General features: G+C 35.5%; 1 protein-coding gene, 4 non-coding genes and 1 pseudogene across 5 annotated transcripts; 1 reads left to right on the forward strand and 5 right to left on the reverse strand.

The window, feature by feature from the left end:
* Positions 1 to 447: 447 nt before the first annotated feature.
* Positions 448 to 563, reverse strand: LOC135675251 (U5 spliceosomal RNA). The gene has a single exon (XR_010513832.1). It is a non-coding gene; the product is annotated as a U5 spliceosomal RNA (small nuclear RNA).
* Positions 564 to 4,647: 4,084 nt separating this feature from the next.
* LOC135675255 (U5 spliceosomal RNA) lies at positions 4,648 to 4,766 on the reverse strand. The gene has a single exon (XR_010513835.1). It is a non-coding gene; the product is annotated as a U5 spliceosomal RNA (small nuclear RNA).
* Positions 4,767 to 7,905: 3,139 nt separating this feature from the next.
* LOC135675250 (U5 spliceosomal RNA) lies at positions 7,906 to 8,021 on the reverse strand. The gene has a single exon (XR_010513831.1). It is a non-coding gene; the product is annotated as a U5 spliceosomal RNA (small nuclear RNA).
* Positions 8,022 to 9,910: 1,889 nt separating this feature from the next.
* Positions 9,911 to 10,032, reverse strand: LOC135675253 (U5 spliceosomal RNA). Its single transcript, XR_010513834.1, has one exon. It is a non-coding gene; the product is annotated as a U5 spliceosomal RNA (small nuclear RNA).
* Positions 10,033 to 15,747: 5,715 nt separating this feature from the next.
* Positions 15,748 to 15,803, reverse strand: LOC135675256 (U5 spliceosomal RNA; annotated as a pseudogene).
* Positions 15,804 to 20,186: 4,383 nt separating this feature from the next.
* Positions 20,187 to 21,662, forward strand: LOC135674900 (myb-related protein Zm1-like). The gene is made up of 3 exons (XM_065185161.1): positions 20,187 to 20,585; positions 20,690 to 20,819; positions 20,904 to 21,662. Exons 1-3 carry the CDS (start codon positions 20,447 to 20,449, stop codon positions 21,544 to 21,546), a joined length of 912 nt encoding a protein of 303 aa, XP_065041233.1. The 5' UTR covers positions 20,187 to 20,446; the 3' UTR covers positions 21,547 to 21,662.
* Positions 21,663 to 21,916: the final 254 nt, after the last annotated feature.

Genomic DNA, 21,916 nt, shown 5'->3' on the forward strand with positions numbered 1-21,916 from the left:
GAGTCGAGCCGCTCCCCCGACTTTAGCCCTATTCGACATGGGGAAGGGGACGGAGAGGAGTGATGGAGTACTACAACGAGAGTAACTAGGGTTATCGATCATCTCCGAACTGCCGAGAAGTGATGAGTTTCCCTTTCACCATGGTTGTAAAAAGAGTTTAATAAAATACATATTTTTTTACTGTCAGAAAGTATCAAAATTCTCATCCAAAATAATATTTTTTATCACCTGAATTTGCTAAAATCCTGGACATAAAAATTAAATTATTTTTTAAACACTTACTATAAAATTATCAGGATGAATTGTATGAGAAGAGAAAATCGATTGAGATGAAACAAACATTTTATTAATAATTTATTACTAATTAATGGTTTCGGGCCCCACCGAGTATACGTATGAGTCGCACCAAAAAATACATAAATATTTAAATAATGATTTGTTGGGCCCCAGCCAGAATAGGACGGGCCCTCAAAAAATTGGCGTATGCTGCTTGGAGTGACGGGCACACGGTATTCTTTAGTAAAAGGCGAAAGAATAGTTCGCTCTGTGCCCACCACGCAGCTGCGTGATTTGGTTCACTAGTGTATCATGGTTTATATGGCATCCTTACCGGTGCCCTTTTGCCAATGTCACCAATGTGGGACTAAAAGCTTGGCGTATAGGATGAGCGATCCACGTAGTCAGTGCGATGACACCAAGCGCAACACTTTGACGGTTCAAGTGCTAACGTTCAAGTAATGCTCAACAATCCTACGAACCGATCTCCACTTTTATCACGATGATTACTAAAGTTATCACTAACTCAATCAGAGCTCTCTGAACGAAGGAATGCAATATCATATATCGGATTTATATCTATTAGTAGTCAACACACGATATATTGATACGTATTAATATTTAGAAGATGAAGAAAGACAATAAAAAAGGAACGGTGAAGGCAAAAGAGAAGATGAAGAGGAAGAAGGAATGAAAGGTACTTGAGGAAGATGAAATGAAAACGATTGAGAAGGACAAAAAGGAAAGAAGTTGTAGTTCAATAACTTGGGAAATGGCCCAAGTACCAATTTCACACATATATCCTCCAACTTGACAAGATGCAGCGCAGTTCATCAAGCCCTTTGGTTAAGCACAATTGCGATTCAATTGATGGGGTGAGCGGTGAAGCACATGTTGACGCAGTGTGTCGTGCTTTCACAGAGAGCGAAGCATAACCTTGGCATGCTCGGTGTGGCTAATAAGAAACACAAAGAACTTGTCATGGCCAAGTGACGATTCCACCTGGGAAGGCAATAGAACCGCGAGATGATATGTAGGTAGGGGGAGGAGTGCGACCGAAAGAGACTCTTCAACCAATGACAAGTTCTGTTCCATCGTTGATGATTGTAAATCGATTATTTTTTATTGAATTATGATCTATTTTAGCTCATGTTATTTTAATCATTTATCACTTAAATCATTATAGTTTATATATGTCTAAAATAATCCTCATATTTTTTTAAATATAACATAGCTTCTCTTGTCAAATCTAAGTTAATTAACGTTAGACTCTACTTATTTACGTATGTCATGTTGATTCATAATAAACTATTAATATAATTTAAGTTTTTAAAAAATTTATTTTAACCCATGTGATTTTTTTAGTCACGAACAAAACCATAAAGGCTTAAATGGTCAATAACCAAAAATACAAGGGCTAAAATTGATCAATTTTTTTAAACTTAAATTATACATCATTATATTAATAGTTTATTATGAGTAAACATACCACATAAGCATACTATAATGTATATTAATAAGCATACTATAATGTATATTAACTTAGACTTACGGGAGGGACTTATATACTATGTTTTTTAAAATATATAAGTTATTTTAAACATGAGTAAATCATAAAGACTTAAGTGGTCTATGACGAAAACCACAAGAGCTAAAATGAACCTTGACCCTTTTTTATTCCTAGTTTTTTATATTAATCTTTGATTATTTTTTTTTTTTTGCTTACAAACACTAGTTCTTCCTTTTGTTTATTGGACAAATTTCTCAAAAAAAATCCTATTTTTACTTTTTCCCTATTAGCAATCCATTTTTTATTAGAGCACATATTATTTTCTAAAAGATAAAATTACTTTTAACCTTCGCTGTACATCTGTATTCCTCATCATCACTTGTCATCCATTGCTTTCACCTTGTCATGAGACCCTGTTGCCCTCGTCTCCCTCCATTCTTTCTCCCCCCATGTCGCTCCTCCACTCTTTCTTTATAACCCTCATCTCCTCTCTCTTCTTTTGATTTATTCTTATTTGTCACCACGATGCCTCTACCTCATTGTCATCGTCGCCTCATCCTCTTCTTCTCCATCGCTACGATCACCACCACCCTCGCCTTGCCTCCCCTCCCACTTCGTCCAGGGCTATCGGTTTGATTGGGAGTTGGTGGTGCCAAAATTTAGAAGGGGAAGACGTATGGAAGAGGAGCATAGGTGAGAGTAGTAAGACAAAGATGATGAATAAGGGGGTGAAGGTGGAGAGTGATGGTACGGAGAGGGATAATTTTATTATATTAGAAAACGAGGGATGTTTCGTAGGAATAAATGAAAAATGTATGTTAATTGAAAAAAAAGTGAAAATAAAAGATTTTTTTTAAAAATATTCTTTTTATTTATATTCTATAAATAAATGATATGTCAAGTGAAATTACTAAAATCTTGAAAATGAAAAAAAGGGCCTTTATCGAAAAACCACGTAACCATTGATTTTTACTCGATGATGATGCCCCAATATTTAGAATTTATCAAGTGTCACCCAATTTATAGCTTTGATCAAAATACCCTCACTAAAATTATAAAAAAATGATGATTATCTTTTGAATGGATTTGACTTAATTTTTTAGAACTTAACTAAGTTTTTAGATGAATTGGACCAAATCGATTCATTCGAATCCTAACTATTCAATTTGATTTAATTGAACATTAGATTTCCCTTAATTTTTCCAAATTATCCCCACCTCCTCCCTTCTCTATTGGTTTAGTCCTTGTCTCACTCTTTTTTCCTTTTATTCCTTCATTGCTCTCTTCTTCTCCTGCTCCTCATATATTACTTAGATTAGTCATTATATTTAAGTTACGCTCGAGTTGCACTCATGGAAAGAACATATTAAAAAATATATTAATTTTTATATAAAAATATTCTAAATTTATAATAAAATAAAAAAAATAAAAAGCTCGACTTATCATTAAAATTTTAATATATATAAAAATTATCCTAGATTACCTACAAAAGTCATCATGCTTAGGTTACATTCGAGTTACACTTATTCATAGAATATATTAAAAAATATTAATTTCTATATAAATTATCCTTAATCCATCATAAATTAGATACAATAGTTCTAAAATAAGTTTAGTTTAATTTAGTAAAAATTAACTCAAACTATAATCAATCATAGATTTAATAAAAATAATTCCTCAAATTGATGGTGATACCACCCACCAAGCGATGTTATCACTCATGCATCTAGTGGTGCACTATTACCAAGGTACCTAGACTTGTAATGAGATTACTTAGAGGCTAATTCATATTTAAAAACTTTAATCATTCTAAATTTTTTTTAAAAAAAAATAGTGATTCTAAATGTTGTATAATAATATGTTAGTAGTTTTTGAGAAATTTGGAATGATTTGTTAGAAACTAACTCTACTCACACTCAATTACATATTCAACCGAAAAAAAATCATATTCGGAAACTTAATCACCCTAAACTCATAAAAAAAAGAAATAATAATTATATATTAGAATTGCTTGCTAGTAGTTTTAGAAAAGTTTGTATTTGTTTGATAAAAAAATTAACTCGAATTCCACTAGATCATACAACATAAAAATACTATATTTGAAAAATTAATCACCTTAAATTCATAGCATATTATCTTGGTTCGATAGGTTTGGCAAAAAATTAAAAAGTTATACTTGTATTACGCTCGAGTTACATTTGATTAAAAATTCAACCAAAAATATCTTATTTTAATAATTAATCATCCTAAGTTCATATAAAAAATAAAATATACTAAATATATTATTATCTCACCCTAGTAGTTTTAGAGAAGTTAAGATAGATTTGGTAAAATTCAATGAGTTGCACTTGATCGTTGATTCAATCCAAAAAAACCCTATTTAAACATTTATTCACCCTAAAATCATAAGAAATTAGAAAAATAATATTAAATATCTTAGAATCATGTGTTAATAATTCTAGAGAAGTTTGGACTGATTCGATGAAAATATTTTCGTTACACTCGAGTTTTTTTTATTTTTGTAGATTTAATAAGGATTGACCCAATCCAAATCGACCCAACTCGAACCGTAATATTCAGAACGAATCAAATTAGCTTATAAATCTACGACTTAAAATAGTATGACATAAAAGTATTATTATGATTTAAAAAATATATCCTTAGGTAAAAATCAATTATGTGGGAATTAAAGGTCAAATATTAGGAATTTTTTCTAACAAATTAGTCAAAAAAATAATAAAAACATACTACATTAAATCAAATTCTAAATACTTATGAAACCCTAATTATTTGGATAAATCACATGGAAATAAAACAACTAATTAAGATTAAGCAGATACTTTATTAATGATTTGTTAGACCCCACCCAAGATAGGATGGGCTCTAAAAAAAATTATCGTATGCTGCTTTGGATGGCGGAAGCACTGTATTCTTCGATAAAAGGTGAAAGAATAATTCACTCTGTGCTCGCCATGCAGCTGCGTGACATAATTCATTATTGTATCATGGTGCTCCTGGCAAGGATACTAATCTTGGATCGATGCAAAATATGGTTTACAAGCGAGAGGCTTCATTAGTAGGGCAAAAGCATATTGTTGCTGCTATTGTTATTGCTATAGTTTTGACGATGATGGCTGCGGCTACGATGGCAACGGCTACGATTGCGACGGTGACGGTTGCGATTACGACGGCGGCGGTTGCGATTGCGACGACGACGGTTGCGGTTGCGACGGCAATGGTTGTGGTTACGACGGCGATGGTTGTGGTTGCGATGAAGGCAGAGGAGAAATCTACAGTAATGTTGCAGTGATACTACTACAACAAAGGAGGAAGCTACAACATAGGAGGAAGGTGCAGCAGAGGAGGAAGCTGCAGCAGAAGTGCAGCAAAGGAAGAAGCTACAGTAGAGGTGCAACAAAGGAGGAAGTTGGCGCAGAGTGGCAGTGGAGAAGACAATTGTCGTTCGTCGAAGAGGAAAGATTTGTCGCACCGATGGGCTGACGATGGAAAAGCAATGGTAGAAAGCTTTTTCTTTTGCCGTCAGAGATGGAGAAGCAACAGTGATAAGTCGTCGGCAGCGAGAAGAGAGAAGAGAGCTTGCTCTAGGCAAACAGCTCTGATACCATGATAGAAAGAATAGAAGATAAGAAGCTTTATTGTGGCAGTGGAGAAGACAATTGTCGTTCGCCGAAGAGGAAAGATTTGTCGCACCGATGGGCTGACGATGGAAAAGCAATGGTAGAAAGCTTTTTCTTTTGCCGTCAGAGATGGAGAAGCAACAGTGATAAGTCGTCGGCAGCGAGAAGAGAGAAGAGAGCTTGCTCTAGGCAAACAGCTCTGATACCATGATAGAAAGAATAGAAGATAAGAAGCTTTATTGTGGCAGTGGAGAAGACAATTGTCGTTCGCCGAAGAGGAAAGATTTGTCGCACCGATGGGCTGACGATGGAAAAGCAATGGTAGAAAGCTTTTTCTTTTGCCGTCAGAGATGGAGAAGCAACAGTGATAAGTCGTCGGCAGCGAGAAGAGAGAAGAGAGCTTGCTCTAGGCAAACAGCTCTAATACCATGATAGAAAGAATAGAAGATAAGAAGCTTTATTGTGGCAGTGGAGAAGACAATTGTCGTTCGCCGAAGAGGAAAGATTTGTCGCACCGATGGGCTGACGATGGAAAAGCAATGGTAGAAAGCTTTTTCTTTTGCCGTCAGAGATGGAGAAGCAACAGTGATAAGTCGTCGGCAGCGAGAAGAGAGAAGAGAGCTTGCTCTAGGCAAACAGCTCTGATACCATGATAGAAAGAATAGAAGATAAGAAGCTTTATTGTGGCAGTGGAGAAGACAATTGTCGTTCGCCGAAGAGGAAAGATTTGTCGCACCGATGGGCTGACGATGGAAAAGCAATGGTAGAAAGCTTTTTCTTTTGCCGTCAGAGATGGAGAAGCAACAGTGATAAGTCGTCGGCAGCGAGAAGAGAGAAGAGAGCTTGCTCTAGGCAAATAGCTCTAATACCATGATAGAAAGAATAGAAGATAAGAAGCTTTATTGTGGCAGTGGAGAAGACAATTGTCGTTCGTCAAAGAGGAAAGATTTGTCGCACCGATGGGCTGACGATGGAAAAGCAATGGTAGAAAGCTTTTTCTTTTGCCGTCAGAGATGGAGAAGCAACAGTGATAAGTCGTCGGCAGCGAGAAGAGAGAAGAGAGCTTGCTCTAGGCAAACAGCTCTGATACCATGATAGAAAGAATAGAAGATAAGAAGCTTTATTGTGGCAGTGGAGAAGACAATTGTCGTTCGCCGAAGAGGAAAGATTTGTCGCACCGATGGGCTGACGATGGAAAAGCAATGGTAGAAAGCTTTTTCTTTTGCCGTCAGAGATGGAGAAGCAACAGTGATAAGTCGTCGGCAGCGAGAAGAGAGAAGAGAGCTTGCTCTAGGCAAACAGCTCTGATACCATGATAGAAAGAATAGAAGATAAGAAGCTTTATTGTGGCAGTGGAGAAGACAATTGTCGTTCGTCGAAGAGGAAAGATTTGTCGCACCGATGGGCTGACGATGGAAAAGCAATGGTAGAAAGCTTTTTCTTTTGCCGTCAGAGATGGAGAAGCAACAGTGATAAGTCGTCGGCAGCGAGAAGAGAGAAGAGAGCTTGCTCTAGGCAAACAGCTCTAATACCATGATAGAAAGAATAGAAGATAAGAAGCTTTATTGTGGCAGTGGAGAAGACAATTGTCGTTCGCCGAAGAGGAAAGATTTGTCGCACCGATGGGCTGACGATGGAAAAGCAATGGTAGAAAGCTTTTTCTTTTGCCGTCAGAGATGGAGAAGCAACAGTGATAAGTCGTCGGCAGCGAGAAGAGAGAAGAGAGCTTGCTCTAGGCAAACAACTCTGATACCATGATAGAAAGAATATAAGATAAGAAGCTTTTTTGAAGTAACTTTAGCTTGAATGCATTAGCATGTCCCTCTCCTATTTATAGGGATTAGGAGAAAGGATTTTCCTCAATAGAATAGAGTATTTTCCTCAACAGAATATAAGCTAATTAAAATAAAGTAGAATCAGTTTAAACCTACGAAATCAAAATGATTCAAAATGGATTAATCAAAATTAAGTTCAATTAATTAGTTTATATTTTAAATAATTTAAATATATATATTTTTAAAATAAATCAATTTGGTTCGATAATCCAACTTAGTTTAATTAAATCGAAGTAGAACGTTGATCCGATTGGTTAATCAGTTCGATTTAGTTCGAACTGATTAACCAAATCCAGGAAGAAAAATCCCAAATTAAAACTGACCATAGCCTTCAAAACTATATCATTGATTAATCGATTCAAATCAAACCAGTTTTAAACCAATTCAATTTTGATTTAATTTTTCTGTTCAATTTCAACACTCCTATGCACAGCTTAGGTTGGTTTTAACCAAATCTGGATGACACATTGTTCTATGAACAACGACAACAATGATAATGAGTACGATCTTGTAAACTAATAAAGAGATTTGATATATACATAAAATAACATTTGAGGAAAGGAAAAGGTATATTTAGGAAGACAATGAAAATATTAAAATAAGAAGATAAGAACAAATAATATTTAACTTATGATTTGTTGGGCCCCAGCCAATATAGGATGGGCCCTCAAAAAATTGGCGTATGCTGCTTGGAGTGACGGGCACACGGTATTCTTTAGTAAAAGGCGAAAGAATAGTTCGCTTTGTGCCCACCACGCAGCTGCGTGATTTGGTTCAATCATGTATCATGGTTTATATTGCATGCTTCCGAGTGCCCTCTTGTTAATGTTACCAATGTGGGACTAAAAGCTAGCTCTTGGAGGGCTTCACAATACTTCGAGTATTCTGCTTAGAGGTGGGCACGACTAGGAATTGATTAACCCAAGTCAACATATCAAATCGAGAGAAGCCACGGTGTTGGAGGAAGAGGAGATCCAAGTAGTTACGGGTTTTCTTTTCTCTTGGTTGATGATAGGTGCCACAAGAACATAGTAAGATGACGAGGAAATCCAAAGTAACGGGTTTTCTTCTCTCTTGATCGGTAATAGGTGCCTCGAAGAACAAAGTAAGATAGCATTTGTATAATATGTGCCTCCCCTACCGCTTCACCTCTTCTTCTTTCGACTTTTTCCTATTTGTCACTGTGGTCATCCTAAATTTATAAAAATAAAAAAGTGATTCTAATTATTTGGATAAATTGCATACGAATAAAACAACCTAACTAAGATTAAGCAAATACATTATTAATGATTTGTTAGACCGCAACCAATACAGGATGAGGTCTCAAAAAATTGGAGTTGGATGGCGGAGGAACGAACGGTATTCTTTAGTAAAGGGCCAAAGAATAATTAGCTGCAAGATCGTTATATCATGATTTATATAATGCAACGCTATTTGGAAGTAATTAACCCAAGTGAAAACCTTTCGAAAAAGAAAAATTGAAAGAAGCCATGATGTTTGAGGAAGAGGAAATCCAAAGACTGCTGACCGGGTTTTCTTCTCTCTTCCTTGATAACAGGTACATCTGAGAACAGAGGACAAACAGTATAGCTATGGGTTCGAATCGAATTGGGTTTAATCGAATCGATGTCTTAAAATAAGGTAGAATCAGTTCAAAAATGATTAATCTTATTCAGTTATCCGACTTATAATTTTAAGTAATTTAAAAATATATTCAATAATCCGGCTCGGCTCGACTCGGTTCAATTAAATCGAATCAGAATCTTGAACCCACATCATCATTTGTAGCCTTCAAAACTAAATTATTGATTAATCAGTTCAAATCAAATCGATTTTGATTTCAATTATGGACCAATTGAATATTAATCAAATTTTAATTTCTTTTGTTTTTATATCGAATTAGATCATATTGCTTGAAACAAGATGATCTATGTATTAGTCCACATCTTACTAAGCATCCTACTTATCTCCAGCATAAAACTCATGATGGACTCAAACTCGAATGAAGATTGACTTTGAATTCTCAACGTATTGGATGACCGTATTCTCTTTCATAAATTAACATTAAAACAAGGATCCAATAAAAGAATATCACAAACCATCTGAACATAAAATGTTCCGATCACAAACTAATCGTGCCGGACAACAACACATGATTCTTTCCATGACGAGCGATAGCTTATCGAAGCACACATGAATACTTCAACTTGACAAGATGCAGCGCAATTTCATCAAGCCTTTTGGTTAAGCACGAGAACAATTTAGTGAGACATAGTTGCGATTCAATTGATGGGGTGAGTGGGGCGAAGGCAATGGACGAAGGAGGCAGAGGGTGATCTAGCGAACACCAAAGACAATTTCGTTTTTTAAGAGACTTGAGATGCTCTTAGTGAATGAATGAAAAAGAAACTAAAAAAGACACTAATAGAGAAATAAAAAACTTTCTTGAATAATTTAAAATTTTAATTTATATTCTAAAAATAAATGATTTGTCAAGTGAAATTGCTAAAATCTTAAAAGGGAAAAGAAAATACGTACTACATGAAATCAAATTCTGACTACTTATTGAGCCCAAATTAATTGGATAACCTGTATAAGTACAAAACAAACTAACTAATACGAAGCAAAAAACCTTATTAATGATTTATTGGGCCCCACCAAATATAAGGATGGGCCCTCAAAAAATTGACGTATGCTGTTTTGTGTGGCGGGCGCACGGTATTCTTTAGTAAAAGGCGAAAGAATAGTTCGCTCTGTGCCCACCACGCAGCTGCGTGAAATGGACGATGGGTTCTCATGGTTTATATGGGATCCTCGCCGTTGTTCTCTCTGTACTCTTTGTGATGTGGGACTAAAAGTCTTCTCGATGTGCAACCAAACAGTTCCGTAACAGAGGAGGAGTTCACGTCAACCTAAGAGTTCTACTTGAGGAAGAGGAAATCCAAAAACAGAGCAGACGAGGTGTTTGTATAAATTTCCACCATCCTCTCTGGTAGAGCTCAATTTAGTTTTACTCAAACAGCAACTACATATTATATCATCTAAAATAGGAATGATAATAGATAAAAGAGATTACCTTGTGAACAAACATTAAAGACCAGTGCTCTGCCCACGGAGTTAACTCTGTTCAAAGACATCAGCAGAAGCAGCACTTGTTTTGTGCGGAAGCTCTAGTTATAAAATATATAAAAAGAATGAAACCCAAGTATAAATAATAAACATGTATAAATATTTTCCTAAAAATGATATTTATATCTTCATGTAAATAATTTTAGTGGATATAACAAGTCTAGATTTAATAGATATGATATGCTTTTAAAAAATCTATATTGAGCAAACAATTTAAAAATCTTCAAATAAAAATTCGAGAATATTTAATTCAATATTCAAAAATCTGTAGTTATTTTTCACGTTAAGAAAGAACAAGAATAAAAAATATATATTATAAGTTACTCTTAAATACCTATTTATAGGTATTTCCATAAATGACATAATCTTTGATAATTAACTACTAAAATAACTACAAAAAAACTACTTTTTCAAATATCATTATAAATAATTTATTTTTTTAATTTATGAATAATTTATAACAATCCCTCACTTGTTTAAATATAAAAATTTTCTTCAAATAATTAAATATTATTTATGAATAAAATAATATATCTTTCGATTTGAATATTATCTTAGCGTAAGCATCACAAAGTGAATTGTTAAACATATCATAATCATGTCTAAGATTTATGTGTCTTGACTTTTCATTATACGTATCATTATATATCATTATACGTACGAGCTAAAGTAGCTTAACTATTATAAAATATGGAAATCGAATTCATACTCTTAAAAGTTAATGAAATTTTAAATAGAAAGCCCCTTAACCATTCAACCTTTTTTCCTAGTTCCACTAAAACAACAAATTCTAATTTTATAGTTGAGCGAGTTATACATATTTAGTTTTTGCTCGAAATAATATCACCTCTCAAGGTGAACACTCAAATAGTAGTGGATTTGTTATCTCCTAAACTCGATTTCCAACTTGTATCAGGATATTATATCCTTATAAAATAGTAAGAAATTTTAAGTATTGTAGGTCATAACCTTTGGTCTGTTTAAATTACCCAAGAATTCTTTCAATAGCCTTTCAATGCTTTACACTTGGATTGCTAGTAAATCTACTCAATTTACTAACTACAAATGCTATATTAGCTCTTGTGCAATACATTGTATACATAAGACTTACTATAGCACTTAATACTTTAATTAAGTCAATGTTCTTCCAACATTTTTAAGTGACTGAATTTCTTCAATACTTTCTCTATATAATGACATTAACTTAAAATATATCTCCCACTATTTCTTTTTACTTTGATACCTAGTATGATATCAACTTGTTCAAGATTTTTTATTTTAAATATTAAAGATAGAAACATCTTTGTTTATACGACACATTTCATGTCATTACTCACTATTAGACAAACTATCAACATATAGTTATCATAAGTTTTGAGATAAATACATTTATCCACAACATTGTGAACAAATCTATTAGAAAAAAATCACTGTATCAAATTTGTCATACCATTGTTTTGGAGCCTACTTTAAGTTATATAATAACTTAACAAGTTTATACACTTTAAGTTCATTTTTCAATAGAACAAACCCTTTGGGTTATTCTATATATACTTCTTCATCGAGGTTTCTATTTAAAAATATCATTTTGATATCCATTTAATGAACATAAAGTTCAAAAATTGATGCTAAAGCAAAAACGATTCTAATGGATGTGATCCTAGCTACCAGAGCATATATGTTAAAATAATCTACAACTAATAGGTTGCTAAAGGATTTTGATAAAATATTCATTTACAACTAATAGGTTTAGAGGCAGAAGGTAATTTGATAAGTTTCCAAGTGTGGTTTAACATAATAGAATCTATCTCATCATTAATAACATCTTTCTAACAAGTAGTATCATAAGAGGTCATAGCTTCTTTAAATGTTTTAGGATTATCTTCTACTTGTAAAACAAGAGGAATTAATCCGAAGACACTCTTAGTAATTCCTTCTACAAGGTAAAAAGAAATACTTTGAGAATTAATCTTATATAATCCTAATGTTTTTACTCTATGTGCACATAAGTACTTCTTCTTAATTCATAAGATTGCTCATCAACCTCTTGTGAATTTGATTGATATCCAATCAAAGGAATATTAGATTGCCTACTAACCTCTAGAGATGTCTCCACTAGTGACACTTCACTAGTTAGCATATGAATATTATCACTTGGAGTTAATAAATGTTTAAATAACTTTATATCTTGTGATTCTATTATGACATTAGACTCCAAATAAAAAAATCTATAAGCTTTACTATTAGAGGCATACACTACAAATACATAATTGATTCCTCTAGATCTCAACTTTATCCCTAAAAAATCACTATTCTTACAATATGCAAGACACTACCATATTTTAAAATAACTAATATTAGGTTATCTTTCCTTCTATAAGATCTTACTCCTTTTAGAAAGAATTCTATTTAAAATATGACATGATTATAAGATAATTTAACATGCAATGACATAGCATTTATCTTCTCTAGATAAGTTCTATTTTTCTTTTTACTAATTTATTTTGTTGATGTGTTCTAAGTGTTGAATATTCATGAATTATGCCATGTTATTTACAAAACAAGTTAAATTTATTAGGAAAGTATTCTCCTCCTCTATCACTTCTTATAACTTTAATTTTCTTCCCTAATTGATTTTTAACTTTTACTTTATATGCCTTAAAAGCATTAAAAGCATCATTTTTATGTTTCAATAAATAAATATATATGAACCTAAACATATCATATATGAAAATAATGAAATATCTATTGTCTCCTCTTGTTAACATGTCATTTAATTCACATATATCAGCATATATTAAATCTATAAATTAGTATGCCTTTAAACACTTTTGAAGGATTTTTTAGTCATTTAACATAAATTTCATATTTATTAAGATCATCAACATTATAATTTATTAAATCACACTTAACCATTCTTTTAATAATGCTAGTTTTAATATATGCTAATCTATTATGCCATAATAAATAAGAATCAACAATATAAATATAAGTAATATTTTTTATTAATTTTAGAATTATTATCAACAATAGATAATTTGATCATTCCTTTAATGGAATAATCTTTTCTAACAAAAGTTTTATTAAAGGATAGAATTAACTTCTCGAATTCAAATACAAATTTAATTCTAGATTTGTCAAAGAGATTCCTACTCACTAAATTTTTACTCATATCTAGTATATGAAGAATATTCATAAGAGTAACTTTTTTTTCCCGAAGTAAAAGTGAGTTCCATATTTTTCTTGCCAAACACCTTAGTACGAACTTCATTTCCTATTTAAATCTCTTGTCCATCCATTAACTTTTTGTTAGTCTTGAAGAGTGTGTATCATAGTAAACATAGACGGTAGCATAAGTATCGTACCACCAACCATGCTCATCGTAGTGACTATATTATCATCTCCCTTAATGGAGTTAACTTTCGGTTTTTGACCTTTCTTAAATATGCAATCCCTAACAAAATAATCAGGTTTTCCATTAACAAAATAGTATCCACTCTTTAGCTTCTTAAATTTTTCGTAATCCCTTTTGAGGCTAAGATGATTCTCCTTATTTTGCTTACGTTTATTGGAATTCTTAAACTGATTCACAATATTTGTTTTTATATTACCAAAAGATTTCTCACTCTTATCTCACATAAGATGTTTTTGAATTTACTCCAAAATGATGTTCTTGGAGTTATACAAAATGTTTTTCCTATATCCTTTACAAGATGAATGCAATTTGACTATCATAACCCATATTTGAAAATATTCAAGAAATTTACTTTTTTAGCCCTTAATTGATTAACAATGACTTATAACTCATACACTTGTGCCATGATTGGCTTGTCATTCATAAGCTTATAATCAAAATATTTAAAAATTAAAAATATCTTTATACTTTTTTCTTTGCTTGATATTTCAATTCTAAAACATTCAAAATTATTTTTGCAAATGATTCCACTGTATAAACATCATAAAGCCGATCCGAAATAGTATTAGAATGTATCCTTTACATAATTTTATTTTTATTTTTATTCTTCCATTCAACTACATCAATGTCATTATCGGTTGTATCAAGAATTGATATAAGATTTAGATCAAGCATATAAAAAATCTTCAAAGCAATCAATGTAAAAGCTTATCTTGTCTTGCCAACGGGTGAAAATTCATCCCATTAAAATGATCCAAATGAATAAAATCTTAATTCAATAATTTGATAGTATTTATGACTTCCATGATAATTTTGTATAAACTTATAAATTATTGTTCTTAGATTGTCATAAAAAATATACCAATGAAGAGGATGAATAACATTATGGAAACTTGTATAAACACTTTCTTAAAACAATATTTATACCATCTTCTCAATAAGATTACTATGGGTTTAATATAAATAATTTTAATATGACAAACTTTAGAAAATCTGTATTGAGTAAATAATAAAAAATATTTAAATAAAAATGTAAGAATATTTAATTCAATCACTTGGAGTTATTTTTAAAGTTAAAAGAAGAAGAATAAAAAAAATGGATTATAATTTACTCTCAAATACCTATTTATTATAGGTATTTCTATAAAATACATAATCTTTGATAAATAACTATAAAAAAAACCCCTTGAAATGTCTAATACCTATCATTTTTTTTATTTGAATAATTTATAACAGCTCTCGCCCTGACGTTCTGCTCACACCACCCTTACGTGAGATGAGAGTCAATGATGGGACTGATTCGCCACTGCAGATTCACCAAACCCGAGAAGGAGAGCGTACGAGCGAGAGAGAGAGAGAAACAAGAGCAGTTGAGGAGAATGAGCACTCGCTTGAAAACATAATTTAATCCTGACTCTGATATGGCAACCAACAAACGATCGCTATGGTTTCCAGGCCTTTAATCATTGAATGAACGAGGAGAATGCTTCGTATCCGAAAACTTTGGGCAGTAGGTACCGGTCTCTGTTTCACCTGACACAAAAAGGTATTGAGTGACTTGTGATGCTCTCTTTCTGTGGTTGGTTTGTGATGGATAATGCCACAGATTTGGCGTGCTCTAATTTCCAAATAACTATACTTTGAGACGATCTACAGCTCTTCTGTTTTCACACTTTTTTTAATCGCAGTTATAAACCTGCGATAATTCTACAGTATGATAAACAATCAAAATTATCAGTGTTTGTGAAGAAATGTGTGTATAAGAAGCTAAAAGAGAGCAGCAACACGAGTTAATGAAAAGGAGTGTATGTTTATGTAGCTTTTATATGACCGAGGAAGCATGAACAAGTAGTCAAAAAGATCGATAGGCCCTCAAAAAAACAATAAATATTTATCGAATGATCTAACGGGCACCACCCAACATAGGACGGGCCCTCAAAAAATTGGGGCACACTGTATTCTTTAGTAAAAGGCGAAAGAATAGTTCACTCTGTGCCCCACCACGCAGCTGCGTGATTTTGCTCATCGGTGTGTCATGGTTTATATGGCATCCTTATCAGTGCACTCTTTCTAATGTTACGTGGGACTAAAAGTTAGGCTTCACATCGATTTGAGATTTCTACTTGGACGCGACGCTACTCAATATTGATTAACCAAAGTCAACACAGCAAATCGAGAGAAGCCACGATGTCGGAGGAAGAGGAAGTCCAAGAAGCGACGGGTTTTCTTCTCTCTTGATTGATTATAGGTGCGGTGCCTCAAAAGAACAGAGTAAGATGGAGAAGAAATCTAAGAACAGAGTAATAGGGAGGGGGCCTCAAAAAACAGAGTAAGATGAGTATTTGTACATATTTCCAACATCCTCTGCATAGCTCAAGTTTATTTTAGTAAAATCATGGCTGCACATTGTCCAATAATAATGATAAATAAAAAAGATTATCTTACTATTTAGGTGATTTCTAATGTCCAAGTAATGCAGGACAATCCAACGAACCGATTACTATTTTATTACGATGATTACTATTTTTTTTTGTTTTTTTCACTTAGAGTCACTTATTCTTCTAATTCTTTATTAGGTAAAATTCTTAAAAAAATTATTTTTATTTTTTTATTAGAGTCATCTTTTCCATTTATTCTCATAGAACGTTTTTTTCTAAAAGACAAAATTGGTCGTAACCTTTGCCCCGTCATGGTCGTCGTCACGCCCACCTTTCCACAAGGCTCTTCCACCCTCGCCTTCCTCCCCTCTTCCTTCGTTGCCCCTTCCCTCCTCTCTTCCTTTGTTGCCCTCGTTTTCCCTTCGCTCTTTCTCTCCGTCGTCATGCTCGCCATTGCGCCCCCCACCCACCCTCTCCTCTCCCAACAAAAGGAGGATGCGAAGGGAGCGCAGGTGGAGCAGAGGCAATGGCCGAAGGCGAAGGGTGATCGATCGAAAACCAAAGGCAATTTCATTTTTCAAGAAACGAGAGATGAAAAGATGTACTAATAGAGAAAAATAAAAAAAACTTTCTTAAATAATTAGGCTTTTCTTAATTATATTATATAAATAAATGATTCGTCAATGAATTCGCTAAAATCTATAAAACGAAAAAAAAAACGTATTTCGTTAAATCAAATTCTAAATACTTAATGAACCCCAATTATTTGGATAAATTGTACGAGGACAAAACAATCTAATTAGGATGAAGCAAATACCTTATTAATGATTTGATGGGCCCCACTCGAATGCAGATATGGGCCCTCAAAATTTGGCGCCACAGTATTCTTTAGTAAAAGGCGAAACAATTGTCCAGTATGTGCCCACCACGCCTTAATCGGTTGGGTATCATGGTTTATATGAGATCCTCGCTGTTGTTCTCTCTGGACTCTTTCTGATGTGGGACTAAAAGTCTTCTCGATGTGGCACTAAACAGTTCCATAACAGAGGAGGAGTTCACGTCAACCTGAGAGTTCTACTCGAGGAAGAGGAAATCCAAAAACAGAGCAGATGAAGTGTTTGTATAAATTTCCACCATCCTCTCTGGTACAGCTCAATTTAGTTTGTCTCAAATTGTGATTACATATTATATAATCTAAAATAGGAATGATAATACATCAAAGAGATTACCTCGTAAACAAACAGTAAAGACCAGTGTTCTGACCTCGGAGTTAACTCTGTTCAAAGACATCAGCAGAAGCAGCACTTGTTTTGTGCGGGAGCTCTCGACCTGACGCTCTGCTCACACCACCCTTACGTGAGACGCGAGTCAATGATGGGACTGATTCACCACTGCAGATCCACCAAACCCGACAGATAGACCTGACGCGAGAGAGAGAGAGAGAGAGACAAAAACAAGAGCAGTTGAGGAGAAGTAGCACTCGCTTGAAAACGTAATTTAATCCTGACTCTGATATGGCAACCAACCACCGATTGCTATGGTTTCCTGTCCTTTAATCATTTAAAATGAGGAGAATGCTTCGTATCCGAAAGCTTTGGGCAGTAGGGACCGGTCTCTGTTTCACCTGACTCAAAAAGGTGGTGAGTGACTTGTGATGCTCTCTTTCTGTGGTTGGTTTGTGATGGATAATGCCACAGATTTGGTGTTCTCTAATTTCCAATTAATATACTTTGAGACATGATCTACGACTCTTCTGTTTTGACACCTTTTCTAATCGTAGTTACAAACAAGCATGATAATATGCTCCTATCTTTCGGCACAAGAGATAGATGCAGACCTGAACAATCAAAATTATCAGTGTCTGTGAAGAAATGTGTGTGTACAAGATGTTAATGAAGAGCTAAAAGAGAGCAGCAACACATGTTAATGAAAAGGAGTGAGGAAGCATGAACAAGTAGTCAAAAAGATTCGAAGGCGAAAAAAGCCCTACAACTTTGATCATTTTCGATCACTCCTTCACTCAAGCTTTAGTTGTGACACGCTCTGCCATCTTTCATTATCCTTCTCTTCACGGTATCGCACAAGACAAGATGGATGTGGACTACAGAAATCCTGCATCTGTTTCCTTGTTGGTTGCATTTGTATGAACAAGAGAAGTCAAATCGAAGAATGTTTGGATGTCACTGGGAGTTTGTATGTGCTTCACAAACTTGTTCCTCAATTAAAAGCATAGTAGAGAAAGAATAAGAAGAGCAGTTTAAGCTCTGGTGCCTTTTGATTGGCTCAAGAAGGAAAATCTATGATCTGGCTATGATGAATGGGGCAAGTAAAGACAGGGTGTTCATCATTCATTGACGAATCATCCAGCTTTTGTGGGAACCTCTAGTTGAATCATAATGATCAACATCTTTCTACCTCCATACAATCCGACTTTCTCTAAACAAGAAAAGTCCATCCACTAATTTCCTTACACAAAGTACGGCAGTGAAACCAAAGCTTTTGAAGTAGGTGGACGAGAGCTCATGTTGGTCTACTGCTGTAACTTATGTGGTGTGTGCTTTCTCTGGGACTGGGAAAAGAAAACTAAGACCCTGCCACATGAATTAAACTTTCACTTGGCTTCTGCACTGCGAGAAGATGATGAGCTCTTCCATGTACAAACTAGTTGAATCTGGCTTCTACACTGTGGATGCGATTCAGCTTCTGCAAATCTTTCAGCAAGTTCCATTTAGCACTTCTTGAAATCGATGTGTTGCGTAGGCTTGGAAATCATATAAAGCAAATTTCCTGGTGCATGGTGAAACTGAAGTTAACCGTGGAAAAAGATCAAAGATTGGTGTCAAGAGAGACAAAAAACTGAAGAACTTTCAAACATTTTTGTTTGATGATTGAAAGCTAAATTTTCTGAAGTTTCAAGTTCCATCAACGGTGTCTCTGTCTTCGATCATCCCATCATGCAACCTGAGATCGGCATAGTCTTTGCCTTGCAGAAGGAAGCAAAGCCATTGCTTCCATTCACACGTGATATCAAGCCTCACACATTTACATTGATTCAACAACCACGTGTCCCATTCATATCACGCATCAATTGATGTCTTTGTGTACATTGGGCATACATTGACTTCATCATACTTCTTACTCTGTATCGGTTCTTGTTCTGTCCCAGTCACTGTCCTTTCCTTCATTTTCTTGTTTTCTCCCAGTTATCTGACACAGAAGGTCAAAAGGTAGGTTAGCTAAATTGTCATTGATCAGCCCTTAGAGACTCAAAGAAAGAAGCTAAAAATCATAGACCAGAAACACCAAGAACTTTGACAGCTTCAGCACTCCCACAAGTCTACAAGAAGGATATAATATTATTGCAACCCTTGAATGATGAACCATTTCAAAGTTAGGCGACTGTAAGGTAAAAGGATATAAATGCCAGTTACTCCTGCTTCAACGCTCGAGGAATGTGGTGAACAGTAATTGAGGATGAGGTGAAGGAGCCATTGGATGTCGAAGGACTGGGGTTGGCTAAAAGTTGAGCTACCTTCTCTTCTAAGATGAAACTAGTCACCTAAACCATGTGACTCTCTGATCTGACGCCATTAACAACATTTGCTTACATATTTCTTTGATCATATCTAATGATTTATACCTCCTCCATCCTTGTGACCTCACCTCCTAAACATACCAACCTGCGCCATTTTCAAGTCACCCAACGCCTTCCAAAACTCCCCAGCTGATGTCAGTTCTTATCGCTTGACTTGTTGAGTTCATCTTCAAGTCGAGCTAGCTTTTGTAGATTTGTCATAGTAGTGCATCGTACTACCAGTCAAGTTTATTCTTCGACGTAGATTAGCATGACTGACGTGAAGTTTCAAGTTAATGACGAAGGTGATGATGTGATCGGATTGTTTGCACCACTAAGAGCGCCTAATTAAGTGGATTGCCGAAGAATCGATGTGGTCGCCATTTAATCATGTCACCTGTTTTCTTGGTAGATTGGTAAAGGCTGCGACACTGCCACCAACTCAGTTGAATACATGGAGTAGAAGCTCTCGTGGCAGAGAGCAGGAAGCAGAACACGGCAGGTGTCTCAAATCCAAGTGGCCCCTGCACCAATTGTTAGTAGAGAGAGAATCTAACACTGCGAGTCCAGATTTGGTGATCGAAGTGCGGCTGTGAGCCTCCCTCCTCCCGCCATTTATATAAGAGCTCACTCCTCCAGTTGTCTGCAACTATAGAAGTGGAAGTTAAGGTGTGACTAGAGAGAAAGAGAGATGGGTCGAGGACGAGCGCCCTGCTGCGCGAAGGTCGGCCTGAACAGGGGTTCATGGACGCAGGAAGAGGACCTGAGACTGATTGCCTACATCCAGAGGCACGGGCACGGGAATTGGCGTGCTCTTCCTAAACTTGCAGGTCTCCCTCCTTCCTGTTTCATCATGCTCTATCAAATGCTTTGTAGTAGAGTTCAGACGAGTGATAGCTAAATTGACTTTGCTGAAGTGTTCTGATCTTAAAAGGCCTGCTGCGATGCGGGAAGAGCTGCCGCTTGAGGTGGATCAACTACCTTCGCCCCGACATCAAGCGCGGTAACTTCACAAAGGAAGAAGAAGATACCATAATTAATCTACACAAGTTGCTGGGAAACAAGTAAGACCCCGAATCTAAGATGTCACCGTATAGGTGGCTCTGGATTTCTCTGTAAGCCTAATTCGATGATGCCATTTTGCTCAGGTGGTCGAAGATTGCGTCCTGCCTGCCGGGAAGAACAGACAACGAGATCAAGAACGTGTGGAACACGCACTTGAAGAAGAGGTTGGCATCCGAAGAGCGGAGATCGATGTCGGTCGACAAACCAGACGACTCTCAGAGCTCATCTTCCTCGAGCACGTACCTCTCGTGCTATGCTCATGTGGAGAAAGATGATCCAAGTTTAGACTTAGCTGATCTGTCAATCGAAATGTTTGAGCTCCCAATGGATATATGGGGGTCGCCACAGCAGGAGGATGGCACAGGAGACGAGAGCTCCAAAGTTTCTCCTTGCTCTTCTTCATCAGATGCCATGAAAGATTTCTTAGTGACACCTGACGCGGTGATCCAGCTGGAATCTCTGAGTCCATGGCAGGAGGAGGCGGCGGCCATGGCGGAGCTGACTCAGAGGAATTCAGTAGAGGCGGCGGAAGGAGAAGACAAGAGCTTGGAATGGCTGGAATACTTGGAGAAGGAGCTCGGCTTATGTGGAGCAAGCGAGGAGATGAATCAAGGGAGCTTCGTGAGGGATGCAGCCGAGCAAACGGAGATGGAGGAAGATCCAGTGTCGAGTTATTTCCAGAAGGAGCTGACTTCCACATACCCTCTTGACTTGAGATTATCTTAGTACCTTAACGCCGAAAGCGTCTCCATGCATTGTCACAGAGTGGAGATCTGTTTGCCACTGCTATACTCTACTAAAAGACATTAGCAGCTCGTCATTTCGAGGATAAAGATACATGTAATGGTTAAATATACGTTGAAGAGTTTTTATCCAAAAATGGAAAAAAAATCTAATAACCATGCACTATAATAACCAACACTTGAAACGGGTGGAGGTTCTTGATCCGAAAACCCGTCCCGCAATCACTAGCGGATCAAGACCCGAATCCGATTTATGCACCCAATGGCCGGGATCTCTCTGTTTGTTTTAAACGGTCAGGATCCGGTTTGGGAAATCATGACGTCACTCTCCCCGATCCTCTTATGTCAACACG

This window comes from Musa acuminata, chromosome BXJ1-5 (assembly GCF_036884655.1).
Source record: "Musa acuminata AAA Group cultivar baxijiao chromosome BXJ1-5, Cavendish_Baxijiao_AAA, whole genome shotgun sequence".
NCBI classification, from domain to species: Eukaryota; Viridiplantae; Streptophyta; class Magnoliopsida; order Zingiberales; family Musaceae; genus Musa; species Musa acuminata.